At 34.7% G+C, this 21304-nt stretch overlaps 1 protein-coding gene across 1 annotated transcript in view; it reads right to left on the reverse strand.

Moving 5' to 3' along the window:
• mslna (mesothelin a) overlaps window positions 1–21304 on the reverse strand; it is a 54082-nt gene that overhangs the window by 7307 nt on the left and 25471 nt on the right. The window contains exons 37-62 of the mRNA XM_073944938.1: window positions 21091–21302; window positions 20846–20982; window positions 19356–19474; window positions 19109–19264; window positions 18808–19016; window positions 18630–18715; window positions 16410–16540; window positions 16203–16328; window positions 14785–14975; window positions 14618–14709; window positions 12612–12742; window positions 12360–12484; window positions 11616–11733; window positions 11118–11330; window positions 10434–10604; window positions 8526–8678; window positions 8391–8440; window positions 7178–7310; window positions 6989–7071; window positions 6754–6883; window positions 4327–4517; window positions 4123–4213; window positions 3537–3660; window positions 2390–2577; window positions 2147–2302; window positions 1936–2069 (exon numbers count right to left, since the gene is read on the reverse strand). Coding sequence (XP_073801039.1) covers window positions 1936–2069; window positions 2147–2302; window positions 2390–2577; window positions 3537–3660; window positions 4123–4213; window positions 4327–4517; window positions 6754–6883; window positions 6989–7071; window positions 7178–7310; window positions 8391–8440; window positions 8526–8678; window positions 10434–10604; window positions 11118–11330; window positions 11616–11733; window positions 12360–12484; window positions 12612–12742; window positions 14618–14709; window positions 14785–14975; window positions 16203–16328; window positions 16410–16540; window positions 18630–18715; window positions 18808–19016; window positions 19109–19264; window positions 19356–19474; window positions 20846–20982; window positions 21091–21302 — 3650 coding nt within the window. The remainder of the gene's footprint in view (window positions 1–1935; window positions 2070–2146; window positions 2303–2389; window positions 2578–3536; window positions 3661–4122; window positions 4214–4326; window positions 4518–6753; window positions 6884–6988; window positions 7072–7177; window positions 7311–8390; window positions 8441–8525; window positions 8679–10433; window positions 10605–11117; window positions 11331–11615; window positions 11734–12359; window positions 12485–12611; window positions 12743–14617; window positions 14710–14784; window positions 14976–16202; window positions 16329–16409; window positions 16541–18629; window positions 18716–18807; window positions 19017–19108; window positions 19265–19355; window positions 19475–20845; window positions 20983–21090; window positions 21303–21304) is intronic.

Consider the following 21304-nt stretch of genomic DNA (forward strand, 5'->3'; position numbering starts at 1 on the left):
TTACCATTTTTGATATTTACAGTTATTTTAATCAAGTAAAAGCAACCCTTGAGCGAGTAGGGCTGGGTGATTAATTGAAAAGTAACTTAAATCAACATTTAGAACCTTTATTTGATCTAACCTATAATCGTATAAAATATGCTGATGATCTGGCATTGCTTTCCTGTCAGGAAGAAATGAATACCTCCTTATTGTTTAAGTATATTAATAGTATCACAGATTGATTTGGCAAAAGTTCATTAGATCTTAATATTGGCAGAAAAAAAAGAGTCTGGGAAGTAAAACAAGAGCAGTAGATACTAGATTTTATAAACCAACCATCATAAGTGGACAAATAATATAGCAGGTCTCAAATGTTAAGTATTTATGCACAATTATTGACAATTAACTCAATTTTAATAATGTAAAGACTGGTTATAAGAAGACAAGTCAGCGCCTCAGTCTCCTCCACAAGTTGAGAAGTTTTAATGTTAGTACACAGACTTTAAACATGGCATATAGATCATTAAAAGAGAGTGTTCTCACATATAATATTGTTTTATGGTTTGGTATACACAACACTTAAACAGAAGAATAAATGATCACAAATTCAAGCAAATAAGATAACTGATCACAAAAAACATTCACTGCAGATTCTATTCAACTCCCTTTTTGAAAAAACAGCAATTGCAATTTTTAAAGATAATACACATCCCCTTCATTCAGGTTTTGAGATGTTACCATCAGGACGCGGGTGTAGAACTCCTAAAGCCTGAAGCAATGCTTATAAAAGTAATTTATCCCAATTGCAGTGGTTGTTTTAAATTAGGTCACTGTTTGAAGTGAATGGGGTGGTTGTAAAGAATGATGTGCAGTAATATGCATGGGGCTAATTTGGTTTTTAATTTTTTCTATTTTTAAAATTTAAATTTAACTTATGTTGTTGTCTTGATAAGTGTTTCTATTGTGTGATTGTTGCATGGTTGTATGAATGCAGTTGTTGTCCTAAATCCAGTGTTAAAGACCAATTTTCTTTCTGTGCCAAGCAGAACAGACAATAAAGTTTAAACTAAACAATTTTTTTACAGGATTTTTTCAATTACTTTTTTTACATGTTACATTACTAGGGCCGGGCGGAATCTGCGGACATGTTTTGCTATTTATGCAGCGAATTTTGGTAAAAATCTTCGGATATGTGCGGAGTATTATAACTAAAACCTTATTTGTAAAATCAAAAAAATAATATCTTTTAAAACTTTTATTTAATGTTTTAAATGCAAATCCAATTAGATTCACTTTATTTGGTAAACAAAACAAGTCTCTCATATAATATATATACTAAAAGATAGAAAATATTACTGTACAAACTGCATTGTACAGAAATCAGAACATCATTTTCACATTACTCAATATTATTAATGTAATGTAAAAACTGAATAAATATAGATTCACACACATTTACTCAAGTAAATAAGAATTAATGATAGGCTAAAAATTAGCAATTTGAAAAAATTTGAAAATTTGCGGAATTCTGCATGCGCAGATTTTGTGTGGGCCTTCACATGCCCCTGCTCTGTTAAAGACTGTGGCTGATTTCCACTTCTGCGGCTACTTTGCAACCACATCTGATCTCTGGTCAAGTAGGACAATGGACTCCTTCTTAAACCTTACTTTGCACTGCATTGACGATGATTGGAAGCTGCGCCAGAGATACCTTTAGATGGCATATAAAACTTTTCAGTGAACTATGAGGGCAAAAAGATTTAAATAGATAAATAAAATACTTGTTCATTATTCGTAATTGAGTTAAAATATTCAAAGAATCGAGATTGTGATTTTAGGCCAAACGGGGGCGAGCATGAATTAATCTCTTAAAAAAATGTAATCTTTTGATCAATGTCACACAACACCTGTAATAAAACCATACAAAGTACAATGTCAGCTTTAAGTTTTTACCGTATACTTTCAGGCAGTATTGTTGATATTGTGCTGGTATCCATCGAGCAGAGATTTGGTCCTTTAATCAGATTGAGCTCAGTGGCTGTCAGATTATTGCCAGCGCTTAGGTATTGGCTGATGATCTGCTTGCTCTAAAAGACAAATCAAAACATTAGCCCAAAACCAAATACATAACATCTGTAAAAATAAGTACGATAAAATTCCACACCTGTTCAGAAGACCAATCGCCATCGTTTGTGTTCATGAGTGCAGCCAGTGTGTCGACTTTAGTGATGTTCCATTTACTCACTTCATCTAGCGACACATTCCTGGAAACGGACTTCAGCACCTGGACCTGATCGTCTGAAAGGCCGTTCGGATAAATCTGACAGACAAGAGAAGTACTTCTGCATCAAAACAAGTCCTGTTTATGTTGGGAGATTCGGTCAGATCTTATAACGGTCAGTTTTACCTGTTTAAGTCTGTCCAAAATGATTCTCTGAAAGCCGCTATCGTCGATTTTTTCACACAGACTGCCGAGATTATCCCTCACCACATCAGCACTCAGACAGTTGCCGAACTGAGTCTCGTCGTAGCCAAAGGGGAAGGCGTCATTGCTGATGGTCACACTAGTGATGTTGCCTGCCGTACAGTCACCCGCTTAAAAACACAAGGCGAGGTGATTATTTTAAGAAACCTTTGGTTTTATGTTAATTTTCCACCTTATTTTAACCTAAGAGTAAACATTTGCAATACTTGTAGGGGGATTTGAAATCCAGTTATTTTAGCTATACAAAAACAGCTTTTAGTTTATGTCATTTTATTTTACTAGTACTCACAAACACTGGTTTGTATCACATTTTCTGCTGTTTGTTACTTAGCTACATAATATTTCTTAACTGAACAAAACAGAGATATGATCACAAACTGAGCACTTGTGATCAATATACCTCACCCACAGTTGTTTTTCAGTAAATTACAAGCCTCATGTCCATGTCAGAGCTACAATTCATCAATGTTTTCATTAGTCTTTTAGAGATTTAGTCATTGGTGACGACAATATTAAGGGTTAGAGTCTGCTTTTATAATTGGTGTCTGGTTAATTTTTTCGTCACCTTGGAATTATAAGGTTCCATCTTATGAGAGTTCAGAATGATTTTGAGATACATAGCTTCAAAGTTTTTGCATTCCATATAGCACACAGTATGTGTGTAACATTTGTTTTTTAAATAAAAAGTCTTTAAATGTAAAGAAATTATAAAAAAATCATCCCATATCTAAATGAGTTGTCATTTAATTTGCTAAAACTCAATTTTGACAAAAATGTCAGATAGAACCTGATAATTCTAAGGTTACGATTTGCTGGTATAGGGAAAATTTAACAAAGCATTGAACAAATCTATTTGTTCAATGCTATTTATATCTTTGCATTTCAATTTATTTTTTTTCCCTTTAACTTCAAATTAGCATAGAAACTGTTTATCAATTTTTATTTTTGGGTGAATTATCCCTTTAAGTCAATATTTAAAAAGCTTTCTGATTTTGTGCAACATTATGAATGGGAATGTGATATTGCAGTAAAAGAATGAAAAAAAAAAAAAAAAAACAACATGGCATACCTGCTCTCTTGGCTCTTTTTACTGGTATGATGATTGCTTTAAACAGCCTTTTCATGAGTAGTTTTGGTGTGTTTTGCCCACGCAGAAATTTCAGGAAGCTTTTCAAGAAGGTGCTCGTATCAATCTGTTAAAAAAAGATTGTTTAAGAGAGCTGGGTTTTCTTCATGATCTGAACAAAACATTTCAAAGTGTACAAAACAAACAAACAAACAAACAAACAAATGTGAATTAGGTGCATTTAAATCAAGCTGTTAGAGTGGCTGACTGTACTATTGGTAACTTAGCAACTGACAGTAAACAAGCTTAATTCAGTCTAAAACCACCTCAAGTAAACTTTTTTTGTGGATTAAAGGATTTTTTAATCAAAATTTGTTGTTTCCATTTGTTGTTTCTCATGCGATCCTTCAAAATACACAATTTGGAAATGGAATGGTCACAAAACCTGTATTTTTGACTGTATAGTGTGGTAGAGGGAGACATTGAATTAAACTTTAAGATTTGAAGAATATTTTGAAGTATATTTTAATACAAAACATGCTCAAAACAAGCAAATAAACAAACAAATTACATGTTCACATGTGTTTACCTGCTGGAATGATCCCCAAAAGTTTTGTGAGAAGTGCAATGGCAAAATTCCCAAATCGTTAAGCGTTTTCTGATTCCACTTGCTTGTTGGTCTAAAAAAAAAAGTACAAATGATACATTTTTATTACTAAACAATCATAACCGAAGGACTGAAACTAAGATTTTCTGAATCAACTCAAAAGTCTGCAATATCAAGATAACTTGCCCATATTTAGTAGTTCCCTTCATGATGACAGCTTCCATGGCTGCTATTTGGGAAACCGAGAGTTCGTTGCAGTTCTTTAAGTTCTCCAGGATTTCTGGATCTGAGTTTGTAATGTAGTCACTGCTCACAACACACACCAAATTGCCCAGCACTGTCAGATCCTGTTTCCGGATGCTTGTTCCGTTAATGGCCTTAATTGAAAAAAAAAAAGAGTATATTTAGATACTTATTATCTAAAAGCTTTGACACACCAAGCTACATCCAGGATCACATACTTCCCTATTTTATATCAGAAATGTCAGAATACTCATGTACAAAAAGACTCATTCCTCCCTGAAGTGTGCATCATATGGACACTTTACTGCCCATGAGGCACAGGAGAAGATTTGTGAATGGCATCAAAGTGATATGTCTGATAGTATCAGTTCACACTGTCAACATAGTGAATGTAGTACTTCCAGATTTCATTCACACTACACATATACAAAGAGCAACTTTTTAAGCAGTTGCAAAGTAATTCCTTATTCAAAATAATTATCCTATTCAGTGAAGTCTGCAATTTTTGACATTTTCTATTTAAAAAATAATACTACTGCCATCTGCTGGTGTGGATAGCCATTTCAATTCAATTCATGTTTATTTCTATAGTGCTTTTACAATGTAGACTGTCAAAGCAGGTTAACATAGAAGTTCTAGTAATTTGAAACCGTGTCAGTCCAGTTTTCAGAGTTGAAGTTCAGTTTAGTTCAGTTCAGTGTGGTTTAATGTTCACTGCTTAAAGTACAAACACTGAAGGGCAAATCCCATCGATGCGCAGCTCCACAAGTCCCAATAAAGCAAGCCAGTGGCGACAGCGGTGAGGAACAAACTTTATCAATTGACAAAAATGAAGGAAAAAACCTAGAGAAAAACCAGGCTCATTTCTGCTCTAATACCATATAGTCAGTGATGCAAGTTACACATTTTTATCATCTAAAAAGTGTTTCACACGATGCAATTATTAACATCATTAACTAAAAAAAGGCTAATTAAAAGCAATGGGAGCGAGGGCCTTTTCTTATAATGTACCTAAATTGAGGAACGTTTTGCCTGCGTTAATTAGGAATACTGTTTACTTAGATTGTTTTAAGAAATTGCTTAAGACTCATCATTTTAGTATAAAAATGCTTTTTATAAATCATTTAATTTGTGATTTATCAGTCTTTTTTATTATGCAATTAAAAAAAAGATAGTTTTTTATTGATTATTGCGGTTTGACTGTATGTTTGTAATTTTGGCTTTGGTTGCATTCTTATTTTGCTTGTACACATTGTAGTGCTTTAAGTTTAAGAAAAAGGTTTAATAAAATGTACTATTGTGCTAAATACATGCGCTAAAGGTGAATTGGGTAAGCTAAATTGTCCGAAACGTATGTCTGTATGTCCTGGTCCTCCAGGTTGAAGGTTGGGCATTGGGCTAATGACCCACTTTGTAAAATTTTAATGTTACAAAACACCAACATGGTGTGGCTAAAATATCAACTTTAATATAAAACAAAATTGGCCCTGGGAGTAAGAGTAAGTATTATTATTATTAATTTTTATTTATTTATTTATTTATTTATTTATTTTTAAAGTAAGCCTTTGATTTGGCTTAAAAACAAGTTTTGAATATGTTATAAAATTATTTTAAATGTTTATAATAAATATCACTACATTTTATGTTTGTTTTTAAAGTTTATTCTTCATTTTAATACATTTAAATATTCCTTAACCTTAAAAAATGCTGATGCTGCTACACTCAATGATTGAAGAAATCATTTAACTTATAATTTATGTAATAATTTTGTATTTTTTACATTATAGTCACAATGAGCTTTAAGACCTGTTCACACTAAGGATGATAACTATCATTTTAAATATAACAACTACATTTGTGTCTACATCGGAGAACAACAGCAACCTGTTTGTCTTTAGATTGTGCTTTTCCTTTTACAATTCCCCTTTGTAACCAGAATTTGTCCTCAGTGTGTGCGTTTCTGGTGCATCTGTCCAGTGAATCCAGCTCTTGTAATCAAGCAAATCAAGCAGTGAATTCAGCAATCGCAGTCAGTGTAGTGGTGTAAAAACAACATAAATTATTTTCCTATGGCAGTTTCAAAGGAGGCAACACAAAGACGCTGAAACAGGACATGCTAATGTGCCATTGTTTTTACATTTCAGTTTGCTAGTTTATCTTTAAATAATTTGAATCATTTCTTGTTTTTTCAATATCTTTAAAAAGAGGGCTTTACATAACACAGTGTCCACAATGTAGCTTTAAATTGCACAAGCCTTTTATATTTTAGTGGATTATTAGCTGAAAAATTAACTTTTTGAAAGTGATTCCAACGATATTTGTTTGGTGTGTCTGAGGCTTTAATGATCTCTATAACAGATTGATGCTTACCAAGCAATCTACAGCATTACTCCACAAGATGTCCCTTCTTCCTCTCAGTGTGCTTGAAAAGATTGAGAGATCTGCTGCTCCGACTGCAGTAAAATAGTCTCTGCAGATGGTTTTGTTGATGGTGTCATAACTGAGGAGGAGGACAGAAGTATTTCAACTTTCACTAATAAATCTTTTAACATTAGATGGCAGAAAAACTGAATCTGGCCATGGTTAAATAATGGTTAGCGCTTACTTGTAGTACAACAACATATTTGGATGATAGTTGAAAAAATCCAGAGGTGAGTCCCTTCTGATCAGGTTGTACATGCAAGTCAGCTGGAAAAACAATTAGAAGCATAGCATATTGGGTTATTTTTATTGCGCTTTAAACCAAGCTTTACAGTATTTGACTTTATTTTCTGTCGTGTTTGTCAGCTCTCACCTGAGTCTCACTAAGTATCACTGTTTGTCTGTTTGGCCTCCGGCGGCAGGCTTTGATCAGACCTCGGATTTTAGTTTTGGTGAAGGTCTGCACTCGGGAACATGTAAATCCTTGCAAAACTGGCACTGACAAGCTGCAGGAAAAAAAATTCTAACTTTTTCGGGAAAAAAAAAAATCACAAAAGTTTTTTACAGAAATCGCTGATTTTAACAAAAAAACCTTAGGCTGGATCTCTGATATTAATGTTGGTTAATTACATACAGTACTATACAGCATTGTTTCCCAACCCTGTTCCTGAAGGCACATCAACAGCACATATTTTGGATGTCTCCCAAAGAATTTATAATGTTCTGATGTTCTGATGAGTTACTTCAGGTGTGTTTGGATAGGAAGAGGTTGAAAATATGTATTGTTGGTGTGCCTTCAGGAAAAGGGTTGGGGCTGCTGTTGACCTTTTTCTTTAATGCGGAAGTGTGCTTGTTTTAGAAGTTCCAATTCAGCTGCCTATGGACAAATTACTATAATAAACAGCAGAAAACGGTCAAACTACCAACTCTTCAAACAAGTGTTTGCATGATTATATAGACAAAGTAGAATAATATTAAAAGAAAATGTCAGTATGTCAAGCAGTATTATGAGCTGTTTTTAACATCTAATAATTAATGGAAGTGAATGAGACTGGAAGTCTCTAGCCAAAAAGATTTAAAAGGCTGCACCTGGGCTGCACCCACTCATACGCGAAGTATAAGGTGAACACATTACTAGCTATTTTTTTATTGATTAAATTATTTTTTTCTGTACATGTATCAGATTCATTTATTTAACATTCATCTTTCCAACATTTTAAGAGAGGCATGAGTTAAGATAACAAATATGGTAAAATGACAAGTGTTAAAGTTGATTTTTGCGGTTTAATATTTCTTATAACAACAGTAACTTTTATCTGACATTGTATTTTATTTTCATATAATAAATATAAAATAAAAGACATTTATTTAATAAACTTAAATAAAGCCAATGCTGTTGCTGTAAGTATGGGGGTGGAATTCCGGGAGTTTTCCGGGAGACAGAACAATACAGGGGATGGATCTGAATAACGGGAGACTCCGGGGAGAAAGTTATTACTGATATGCCGATAGCTAACAGCCAGAAATTATATCCAATATATTTGCACATTCTTCATTTGAACATAAACGTTTTCAACAATACTCACTCATCAGCTTGATCGAAAGCATTTGCAACAGAATCAAAGAACAGAACTGCCTGTAAAGTATCATAAAAAAACAATTAGCAAAGGCAATTAACATGCATGGAAAAAGCTACTAATTATTTCTGTAAATAATAGTACCTGTTCAGGTTTCCACTTTTTATTGTTAAACTGTTGTATGACGACCGTGTTTACAGTGGAGGGAATGTCCAGAAGGTTTCTTGGGATTTGAACGGCCAATTCACTGGGAATGTTTTGCATTAGCACACTTGGTTCTGTATTAACTTTTATTATCTAAAAATAAATAAATAAAACAAAAGATTTAAATGAGGCTAGAATCAAACAAAAAGTGCTTAAGTGGTAATTATTGCATGAGTGCTCTTTAGATAAGGAATACCAAAAGATACAAAAAAAAGTCCTAAAGTAGGTGGTAAAGTTTAAAAAGCTTTAAAAAAGCATTTTTAAAAAGGCTTTTTATGACTCTTTTTTTTTACTTTCTTCAATAATTTAACAGTCCCACCAGTTTACACATCCTTTTAACACCCCCTTTCCTTCCCCTCCCCAAAAGCGACACTTACGGTAATGAGATGTTGCTAAATCCAGTAAATACAGATAAATTATATAAACTCCATAAATAAAACTGCACACATACAGAAAATAATAATGGTAAAACAACACATAAATACAATAACAATGCAATAATAATTAGCATGTTACTAGTATGATTAGTATATTTGTTAGTGTGTTTCCAGTATGGATTGGTATGTTTACAGCAGGGGTCACCAATCTCGGTCCTAGAGGGCCGGTGTCCCTGCAGGGTTTAGCTCCAACTTGCCTCAACACACCTGCCTGGATGTTTCAAGTATACCTAGCAAGACCTTGATTAGCTTGTTCAGGTGTGTTTGATCAGGGTTGGAGCTAAAATGTGCAGGACACCGGCCCTCCAGGAACAAGTTTGGTGACCACTGGTTTACACTATAGATTGGTTTGCTTCCAGTATAGATTGGTTTGTTTCCAGTATGGATTGGTATGTTTCTATTGGTATGTCGTTAGTATGTTTCTAAGGATTAGTATATTGTTAGTATGAATTGGTATGCTATTAGTATGTCTAATGTAAAGTCAATGGATTTTTTTTTATAATGGAAGTCTATGATGTTTCTATGAGACTTAGAAGAAGAAGAAGAAGAAGAAGAAGAAGTTTATGTAGTATAACCAGGGTTTATTTTGTGCTGGAACACGCCGCATCCGGATCCAGATCCAGCACCTCTGAAATCTGATCCAGCACCTTATTTTACAGATCCCCCTCCTCAACCGCCCTCCTCCCTCGTCCACTATTCACTTTCACTTTTTTTCTGCAACTCCCTAACCCTATTCATTTTTGACTGCAACATCCCCGCCTTGCTCAATTTTATCCACGAAACCCCTCCGCCAGCCACCACCACACCAATCAAATAACATAATTACACTTTTACCGTGCGTCTCACCACAGTGACCTTATTCATCATCCTCCAAAAAAAAAAAAAAACATTTTCTCTCATCTCTCTATCTCATCTTCTTTGATAAACATCCAATTTATCAAGTAATCTATATGTCATTTTTTCATATGCTGCCACCTTCCCCAATTCCGTAACCCATTCTTGAGATGATGGTCGACCTGCTGAACGCCATCCCCTCATAACGATTTGTCTACAAATCATAATACTTATTTGAATCCACTCAGACATCTTCACACCAGACCACAACACGAGCAGGTTTCCCAGTACATATATTTTTAGAACAAAACAAAAAGCAGCATCCAGAAACATCCTGAATCTATTTGTACACTTTAACCCAGAATTCCTGTATTTTAGAACAGGACCCCAGGACATGCCTCAAGTCTCCTTCTTCGCTCTCACATCTCCAGAATTCAAGTTCGTTAATCCAAGCCTGAAAAGCCTATGTCCATAAAGGCTTTTTAACTTTTCCACCTACTTTTGAGTTCACTTAGATTTTCGTGGAGATGTTTGCACTTGAATTACATTTAAATACGCATGAAGGCTGTTCACATACCTGGTTTACAAAAGTCTTCTGGACAATCTCTGGGGCCGCCAGCATGTTATTTACAAATTGTACGTTTTGAGTCATTGTGACAATTTGGACTGGGTCAATGCTTGTCAGCACCGTTGAAGGGATTCCTGTTATCAGTGGTCCAAGATTCACCAAATTGGTGGGACTGGTGAGCTGCAGAAAGTCAAACAAAAGTCACTCAGTTGGCTGGATTTCTCTCTTTGCATTCACATTCAGTCCTTAAGCAGATGTTTTCATCCAAAGCAGCTCTCTCTGAGGAAGTGTTTTTGAAAAGTAGTGCTTTTATTTAACATAAGGATAAGCTCAATCTGAAGAATAAAAGCAGTTTTAATTTTTTTTAAATAATTGTAATGTCAATACTATTTGCCTCCTTAAGCAATATTTTTTTTTTCCGATTGTCTACAGAACAAATCGCTGTTAAATAATGATTTTCCTGTATTATCATAAATTGAATAATTAACTTAGTTAAGTCTTTAAATCAAACTAAAATATTTATTAAAATAATATGTGCTGTCATCAAGGCAAAGATAAAAGAAATCAGTTATTAGACGTATTGAAAAAAAATCTTCTTTTCACAAAACAGAAATTTGGGACAAAATATATAGGGGGCTAATAATTTACGAGTGCTAATAATTAAAACTTCAACTACTAAAGTTGACTTTTTACCTGATATGAACCACTAAGAAGCACTTTTATGATAGTCTTGGCTTGCCCGAAGTTCCACCCAGACACAGTGGTCAACGTTGAGAGACTACTGATGAGGACGTCTGGAGGTGCTGCATTCAGTTGGACAGTTGTAAGACCAACAATCTCACTTCCCATGTTGCTAATGACATTAGCACTGATGGTTTTGATGTTTCCCGCAAGTGCAGTGGATATCTGAAGACGAGTGTAAGGAACACCAGTCAGACTCTACATCAGGGATCACCAAACTTGTTCCTGAAGGGCCGGTGTCCTGCAGATTTTAGCTCCAACCCTAACCAAACACACCTGAACAAGCTAATCAAGGTCTTACACTTGAAACACCCAGGCAGGTGTGCTGAGGCAAGTTGGAGCTAAACCCTACAGGGCACCAGACCTCCAGAAACGAGATTGGTGACCCCTGCTCTAAGAAGTGAGCATGGTCACTTCACGAAATGACTTCAGTTTTAATCAAATACTTACTGCAGGATCTACACCAGAGCAAGATGTTTTGAAGTTTCCAAGAATAGCGTTAGTCTGAGTCTCGTCAAGTTTTGTGAAGGTGGATGCTGGGGCACTGCACTGCAGAAATGTAGGTAGGCTAGAAAAAGGAAAACGTGGTCAAAACTATTATTAATACATGTAATAATTCACTGTTTAAGCCAAGCTTAAGTTCCACTTTTTCAAAATGGCTTTTAATGCATAGTAGCACTGACACTTTTCTTTCTTTTAATGTTTTGCTGTATTCTATTGACAGTTCTTGTATAGATTAGCATTCTGGTTGTGTTGTATTATTTGTTTTTACTGGTGTAAAGCACTCTGAACAACCTTGGTTGCATACCTGCCAACATTTATTCCTGAAAATCCAGGAGACCAGGGGGGTTAGGTTTGGGGGGTGTCTGAATAACACAGTGTACTGTGGTTTTAGTAACTACTATGAAGCGTGTTTCGGGCGGCCGCTGCGACCCAGGGGTTTCACAGACTGCACCAAAATGCTGAGGACAGGGGGGTCATCTAGGGGTATGGTTGAAATTACGAGAGTTTTTTGGGAGAAATAACAAAACGGGAGGGTGGCTGGAGATTGGTCTGAAATATGGGAGACTCCCAGGAAAAAAGGGTATTGTCAGGTATGCTTGGTTGTAGTGAGTTGCTATATAAATAAAGGTTGATTGATTTGCTTGACTGAATATCAAACACTTCAAGACTATAATCTGGTTTCTGACTTACTCTAAAACATTAAAGCTGGGGTTCTGTTGAAAAAGGAGTTGTGTGTAGTGGCTGGTCAGGTTGTTTGGAAGGTTCTTTTGTTTGAACAGATTGATGTTGTCTGGGTCCACAGTAAAGATCTGAATCTGTAAACAACCCAATTGGAAAGGGATTAGCAATATGGATTAATTTGCTTCTCCTTAATATAAATGCCACACAAACTATGCAACATAGGTATTAATATCTGTGGGAACAAGTGTATGTAATTCATACCGCACTATCTGAGCCAAAAGTGTAGAGGTCGTCTAGATTCAAGAAAGTTATAAATGTACCGATGTAGTTGGAAAACCATGCAGTTGAGCTCAGTTTTGGATTAGAAGCATCATAGCATTTTGGTGTAGAGTCTGAAAAGAAAAAAAAAGAAAGAAAATGTTTAATTAAAAGGCTCCAACTACTTAAAAATCAAACAACTGCACACAGTTCACTGCATGCAAGTTTGCTGGACAGTCTTTCGCTGACACTGAAGTACAACAGTACCAGGAGACACTATTTCACCGCTAGGAAGAAAATGAAAGCTCTCTATCTCTCTCTCTCATTCTCACACTTTTGGACCAGGTATGTCTGTAAGGTAACTTTTCCTTTCCTCTGTAGCTATTAAATTGATACTCCTGACATGAGTGTGTCTGTAGAGCAAGTTTTCTCCACAGTGTCTATCATGGATTGGTTGTAATAGCTTCGCAATGTGCGCTTTATTATGCACATATAGACTGTTACTGTGCATTCTTCAGTGTCTGCGTCTCTCATCTGTAAACAGCACTGACAGTTTTAGACCCAACCATAACCGCAACCGAACCATGAGACCAGTGCAGTTCACAACCCTAATATATATATGGTTTGTCAGGTTAGGGTAATTAGGCAAGTTATTGCATAATGATGGTTTGTTCTGTAGACTATCAAAAAACATATCGCTTAAATGAGTTAAGCTATATATTTTTTGATAGTCTACAGAACAAACCATCATTATGCAATAACTTGCCAAATTACCCTAACCTGACTAGTTACCCTAATTAACATAATTAAGCCATTAAATGTCACTTTAAGCTGTGTAGAAGTATCTTGAAAAATCATCTAGTCAAATATTATTTACTGTCATCATGGCAAGATAAAATAAATCAGTTATTAGAAATGAGTTATTAAAACTATTATGTTTAGAAATGTGTTGAAAAAAATAAAGGAGGGGCTAATAATTCAGGAGGGCTAATAATTCCTACTTCAGCTATATATATATATATTCTAAAATGGATTATATAATTTTTTTTTATTTCCTGTTGTGGCCGACGTGTGTTTAACATGCAAAGAAATATGAATAAAACCAAGGAAGCGCTTACAGAAGGAAAGTTTCAGTATAAAACAATTAATGTCTCATCACCAGGCTTTCCAGCGTTTCCTCCAGAGTTTCATGCAGTTTATTCATGCAACATATTGTTCGTGCCCCGTGACAATTATTGGATGAAAATATGAAGTAAGGACTGCTGGAAAAGTGTTGTTTTAATGGAATTTGATACGGAAAGAAAAACCTCTGCATTTCGTGACTCGGGTGGTCCTTTAAGGTTATCAAAAATCGCTGCTTACATGGTAGACTCTTAATCAGTATTATCTTAATTATAAAAGCGGAGTCTTGGTGTCCATTTAAATGTACTCTGTGAAAGTGGCAGATGATGTCGCAAGCTGTCAAAGACAAGCCATTCCTTCGTCTTTAAGTTGATGCGCCCTCAAATGTTTCATTAAGTTTGATAGTTTCCGCCCTACACTCAACTTTTGTAAAGCGTCTGCTTCATGTTGCTGTGTCAGAATCCTTGCTTGAAAAATATAGTCATATTTTAGAAAGCTTAGTTTAAGCAAATTTGATGAATTTGTCTGTGTGTGTGTGTGTGTGAGTGTGTTTCCTAACAAGAGCAAATGCCTGACATCGCTGATGTTGTCCCTTATTAGTCTCCTATTATTAGAATTTTCCATATCTGCAATGCCTGTATTTTGGATTTTTCTTATAGTCCACTTAGAATCCAACATAGAAATCATTTTTGTTTGATATTGGGATTGATTGTTTTGAAATTTAAATGGCACTTACATGCCTGTGTTTTTATTTCTGTAATAAATACGACTTTTCATGATTAATCATGATTAATTACAAAAAAGTGTGATTAATTAGTTAATTTTTTTAATTAATTGACAGCCCTAATATATATATTTTGGTGGTGGAGTTTGGATGAAAAGCTCACCTGCTTTCAGATATGTCTTGATGGTAGAGTATACATCATTAGAAGTAATCTGGGAACCGCTGAATGTAAAACTGTTGCCTAAAACATTGATCCTAGAAACACAGAGGAAGAACTTTAGCAGCAGACTTCACATTCGAACAAATTTCAGCACAGCTCTTTACACTCACATTTTCCTGTACGACAGACAGGATGAGCTCAGGGTGTCTTTTGACCCGATTAGATCTTTGTTTAGAAACTTCAAGTAGAGCTTTAATCTACGATCAAACCACAAATTAATCTCCGTCTGGTTGTCGCTAGTCAACGCCATCGGCCAAACACAGGGAAGTATGGCCCTCCTTATATTATCTGGAACATCCTCCTGTAACAAATGATAATACAATACAGAATATTGAAGTAAATTTTAGTGACTTTAAATGAGGATTACACTTTACTTTAAGGTGACATACAGTTGAAGTCAGAATTATTAGCCCCCTTGAATCATTAGCCTCCCTGTTTATTTTTTTTCTGTTTAATGTAGATATTTTTCAACACATTTCAAAACAAAATAGTTTTAATAACTCATTTCTAATAACTGATTTATTTTATCTTTGCCATGATGACAGTACATAATATTTGACTAGATATTTTTCAAGACACTTCTATACAGCTTAAAGTGACATTTAACAGCTTAACTAGGCTAATTAGGTTAACTAGGCAGGTTAGGGTAATTAGGCAAGTTATTGTATAATGATGATATGTTCTGTAGACTATCAGAAAAAAAATGTATACGCTTTCTAAAGGGGCTGATAATTTTGTCCTTAAAATGGTGTTTAAAAAATTAAAAAACTGCTTTTATTCTAGCCGAAATAAAACAAATAAGACTCACTCCAAAAGAAAAAGTATTATCAGACATACTGTGAAAATTTCCTTGCTCTGTTAAACATATTTTGGGAAATATTTAAAAAAGAAAAATAAGGTCAAAGGGGGGCTAATAATTCTGACTTCAACTGTAAATACAGTGTCTCTATTGATTAAATTACTGTGTAATATTATTTAATTACAGGTCCCACTTTATATTAAGTGTCCTTAACTACTATGTACTTGCATCAAAAAAAATACAATGTACTTACTGTGTTTATAATGTACTTGAGCACACTTGTGGTGTTCTTGAGTTGGGATATGGACAGGTTTGGTGGTATGGGTAGGTTTAAGGGTGGGTTAAGGTGTAGGGAATGGTCAGCAGTGTATTTACAAATGTAACTACAGAAGTTAGTTACAGATGTAAATACATACAGGTATTTAATCAAGCATAAGTACACAATAAATACATGTATTTACACAATAAGTACATTGTAACAAACTATTAATTCATGTGTAAGTACATATTAGTTAAGGCCACTTAATATAAAGTGGGACGTAATTACATGTATTTACATTATGGTTTGGGTTAGAATATGGGTCAACTTTATTGTTAGTTCCATGTAATTATGCATAGTTCTTTATATTTTTATAGTAAGTGCACCGAACGTGTAAATATGTCATCCCGAATTTAAGTATTACTTAAATGTGAATTTTAACAAGCATTAAAATAAAAGATAAAACCTACATTCTCCAGGAAATCAGGGGTTCTGGTAAAGGTGTTAAAGATGACACAGATTTGGGAATCGTTGTTCAGCACTTTCAGCTGTCTGAGGTAGGTGCCCAGCTCAGAAGGAGCAAAAGAGTTTAAAAGCTGAAAAGCACCAATAAAGCATCAGTTTTCTTACTGTTTCCACATTGAGCAGCTGCACTGACGAGTAGATATGGAGCATACCTCAGATATCCGAGCAGGTGGGATCAGAGAGAGGAAGGTGGTCAGATTTGGAAGAGGCCCGAAACTGAACAGGCTTTGATTCAGAAATGTCATGAAGCTGTTGTTTCTGTAGCATCTCAGACCCTGTGGCCCTACAAGAGAGAAAGATTTAAATGAATAAATGAATGAATAATCTTTCTACACCAAGTATTTATTCATTCATTTTCTTTTTGCCTTAGTTCCTTTATTAATCTGTGATCGACACAGCGGAATGAACTGCCAACTTATCCAGCATGTGTTTTACGTAGTGGTTGCCATTCCAGCTGCAATCCCAAACTGGGAAACACCAAATATTGTTTCTTATTTAATGCTAAGTGGAAAAATATACATTTATGAATTGTCATATCATTTCTTATGCAGCAAAAATAAGTACACCCCTTTTAAAAATGAATGCATCAATTTCTCAGTGAATATATATATATTTATATATAAATGTATGTGCACTTAAACAAAACTGTTTTAATAAAGTTATATTAATTAAAATAAGAGTTTGGTCACTGAACTACTAAATTTTATTATTTATTTTTATATTTTCTTGACTTTCCCTCTTAGTTTTTTTTTTTTAAGAAACAGTCAGTGATTGATTTCAGAAACATTTCTGTTGTGCTGGTTGACAGTGTCTCTTAAATTCTGATAGTACTGATTAATGTAAATGATCTTAATGTATTTATATGTATTTTTATATTTTGGGTATGTTACCAGGGTATTTCTGTTTTTAGTTCTCCTTATTTTCTGATCTAATTTTTATTTTTATTTTTATATTCCACTCTTGTGTATTACTCCGCCCACATATAGCAACAAGAAGAGAACACTCTACAGTTGGACAAAACGTCACCTTAGAATTATAAGGTTCTATCTGACATTTTTGTCAAAATTGAGTTATTGACATATTCTTATTAAATGACAACTTATTAACATTATGGGATGTTTTTTTATAAGTTGTTTACATTTTAAGACTTTTTATTTAAAAAACAAATGTTACACACATACTGTTTGCTATGGAATGCAAAAACTTTAAAGCTCAATATCTCAAAATCATTCAGAACCTTATAATTCCAAAGTGACGAAATATTGCAGCAGTTGGACAACATAATGTACTTTTGAGGCTTTTTTAGTCAAGAATATAGTTATAGATTGCAACTATGCAGTTTATTTATAAGGATAGTGCCTATTTTTAATATTTATAATTTCTGAAAGACCTTTGGCCATTAGCCTGTCATTGAGGGAAGCAAAGATGGTGATAGACACCACATAGTAAGCCTTTAGAAGATAAAAACAGCTGATCAAATCATTATTAAACAGGTAAGTGATATTCTAAGTTGATCTCTCTCCTTTGTTTGTTGTAGTGCTGTATTAATATAATAATTGTAGTGTGTTGAGATCGAGATGGGACTCACATATTAGGAAAGTATGTATTTTGTGTCAACCACTCTTAGTATAACCCTAAGCTACTTTTTGGTTGGCCATCTGTTTGTTTCTAATGAGTCTACTGTTCTTGTTACTGCAGACTAGTTCACTAAACAGAAAGAAAAAAGAAATGCCCGCATGTGTTTAGCGTTATTCTTTATCGCAAACACAACAGTAATCTGATTTTTTTCAGGGTTAATTATTGTGTTTTCCAAATTGCAATAGAGAAATACAGGGAAATCTCTGTAGACTGATGGCATTTCATGGCTTTCAGCCTTATAATCTTAAAATGTCAGCAAAATCACCTGTTTTGTTATCACTTTAGAGATTACGCTAGAGAATCATTCAAATACTAGCTTCAAGTGACATTTACTACCTCTAGCAATGGTTTCTGCTGTTCTGACATCTGCTGCAGATGTGAATGAATGGCGGAAGAAAATAGTCCCTCATACAAAAGGGTTTTTAAGCAAAGGCAATATCACACTCATAGCAGTGCGATGTAGCTATATATCGTCACTGGTGGGACACTAAGGCATTCGACCTGTGACCTTGTGCCAACACACACCTCCCACTAGTGCTGATATAAAGCCACATCGCACTGCTACAAGTGTGATGTAGCTCACATACATATATATATATATATATATATATATATATATATATAAATATATATATATATATATATATATATATATATATATATATATATATATATATATATATATATATATATATATATATATACACGTGATGATGTTTGTGTCAACATAATACCTCCAAAGGACTGAAGAATGCTATTGTAGATTGCATTTTTGGTATTTGGGGGTATTGAAGGTCCAACTCCCCCTAACAGCTTCAGTCTGTAATGACAAATTAAACACACAATATTATGCTCTCAGATCGTTTTAATGTTTACTCTCATTAATTCTGATAAAAAGTCTATTGATCTTACGCGAATTGAGTGATATTGCAGTCCCTTGCATTGAGGATGGTAAAAAATGGAGACACAAGGCTTTCTGAAAAGTTGGATAACAGAGGCGGGAGTCTAGTCTGAATCCAGACCAGAACTTCTCCATTAGCGGTATTTAGATCAGACAGGTTGGCTCTGTCAAATATCTGTTTAATCAGTGCTGTTTTTACATCAGGCGTGAGCAGGATGTCCTGGAAAGAAGAAGATAATATCACTGCAGCTTTAGTAATGTCTATTTAGATATTTTAAATTAGGATATTTAGCAAGAATGATCTGTTTTTACATTTAATTTGGGGGAAAAGCGGTCAAAGAAGGTGGGCAGCTGGCAATCCTTAACAAGCTGCATGACTTTGATAGCACTTTGAGGATTTGCAAGAGCTCCAGGAGTGAGGGAAAACTCAACCAGTTGATTTAGACTCAAAACAGGTAAAACCTCCACCTAAATGGATAAACAAGAAGATGAAAAAGTCAAAAACAGTATTGCTTTTTCAATCAAGAAGGTTGTGTAAACTGCATCATTTTACACTCACTGTTTTGAAGTTACTGTCAAGTGCCAAAAGCTCCGTCAGATTAGCAGACTGAATTAATGGCCCAAAGTATCTGTTGACCCACAGAGTGGTGTTGGCAGAGTCTTTGAGGCACCCAGGATCTAGAAGAATATTTTCATTGTGATTCATTAAATAAGTTAAAATGACACTATATCATGTTACATTAAAGATTTTGTTTAAAAAGTCTCCTGCAATGTTTTGCAGTTAAAAAAAGCACTTTATGTTATCAAAATATATATTACGCCATTATTTTTACCACAGTGTCTGTTTTGAAGAATCCACTCTCTCTAAACCTCTTTTGTCCAAATGTCCACTCTGCTCTTATTGCTTATCAGCTGATCCATCAGCTTTTAAAAACTTCAGTGTCCGTTGCTGTGTCTAAAATGGCCCCAATACCCTTAAATAGTGCACTATTTCAGGTGTCTGTAACTAAAGTGGATGTTGTGAAGCCACTCAATCAATCCCACAACTCACCGCAATAATGAGTGTACGACTAATGCACATTCAACAGTTCCAAAATACACATAATGCACTGTGAGAGTTCAAACGCTGAATGATATTTTGTGTCTGACCACAAGACTGTTTTTACCTGTTACAGTGTTCAGACGGCAAAGAGACACCACTGTGTTGCCAACCGTAATTAAAACAAGAGGAAGAAGAAGAATTGTTTGGAGATGTGGGTCATAAGTGTTGCGTTTATAAATGTGCTGCAACAAAGGTTTTGTTTCCATTTCCCTGCTATGAGAGCGCAGCTGGACCCACATGTGTGGATTACAGTGGTCTGCTAACATGCAATAAAATAAGTCTGTAAGTAAGAGTAAGAGAGCTTTTCACATCTGAAAAATGGTGAAATCCGGATTTGTTGCTCATCTTCTTTTAAAAAAACACGGTTCCAGTTGGTGTTGATTGTCCTGTCTCTACAGATTTGGTAAGTGTGTGATCAGTGTTTTTTGTTAATGTTTATTCAGCAGCCAATGAAGACCCCAGGCTAGCATTATGTAAAATTGCTGCAAATCTATTTAGGCTTTTTAAGAAATTAAAACTGTGATTATATACAACTTGTTTCAGGCAGTAAGAATGGGTTCCTACCTTTGGGAGGCAATAACGCAAATTTAGTTTATTTGATAATTACACACATTTGACATTTGTAATAATCAGCTACAATACACACACACACACAAAAAATAAACATTTGTAGCTTGTTTTACTCAAAGGTGGACTTTTTATGCATTTTTCTATAAATTTATTGCAAATATTTACAAAAAGTTTTGTGCACATCATTCTATGTGCAAACATTTTCATTCAATTCATTTCATCCTATCACTTTTACAATGTAGATTAAGTCAAAGTAGCTTAACATAGAAGTTCTAGTAAATAGAAACTGTGTCAGACCAGTTCATACTTTAATCTGGAATTCACATAAGAATATAAGAATATAACACATAAGTTTCATAGAAATATTCTGAACTTACCATTGGTGTCACTGCGTGAGAGGAAAGCTTTCATGAAATTCCTGTACACCTGATCCTGTTTCTGAGTGCCACTGGGTACAGGTGGGTTGCAGACATCTTGTACAGTTTGTAGAGGTGCATTGATAAAAGATTCAGTGCTGAAAGATAAAAATGACATTTTAAAGATACATTGTAAACTACAGTGGCCCCTTTATGTCATGTAAAATCTAAAATCCCTTTATGTCATGTAACGAAAGCCAACTTACATAGTGCTGTAACTTTCACAGGTGAGGTTTTTGGTGCTGAGACAGGACAGGAAACTTTGGGAAACTGATGGCAAGAAAGGTTTTAGTCTGTTCTGAAACCATGAGCGGATGAAGACAGGATCTCTCAGTCTCTGAGGACTAAATCGATCGATGCGGACGTCAGCAATCACATCCAGCACATTCGACAGAGACACATTGCTGGGACCGAGAGTCT

This window comes from Danio rerio, chromosome 3 (genome assembly GCF_049306965.1).
Source record: "Danio rerio strain Tuebingen ecotype United States chromosome 3, GRCz12tu, whole genome shotgun sequence".
Taxonomy (NCBI): Eukaryota; Metazoa; Chordata; class Actinopteri; order Cypriniformes; family Danionidae; genus Danio; species Danio rerio.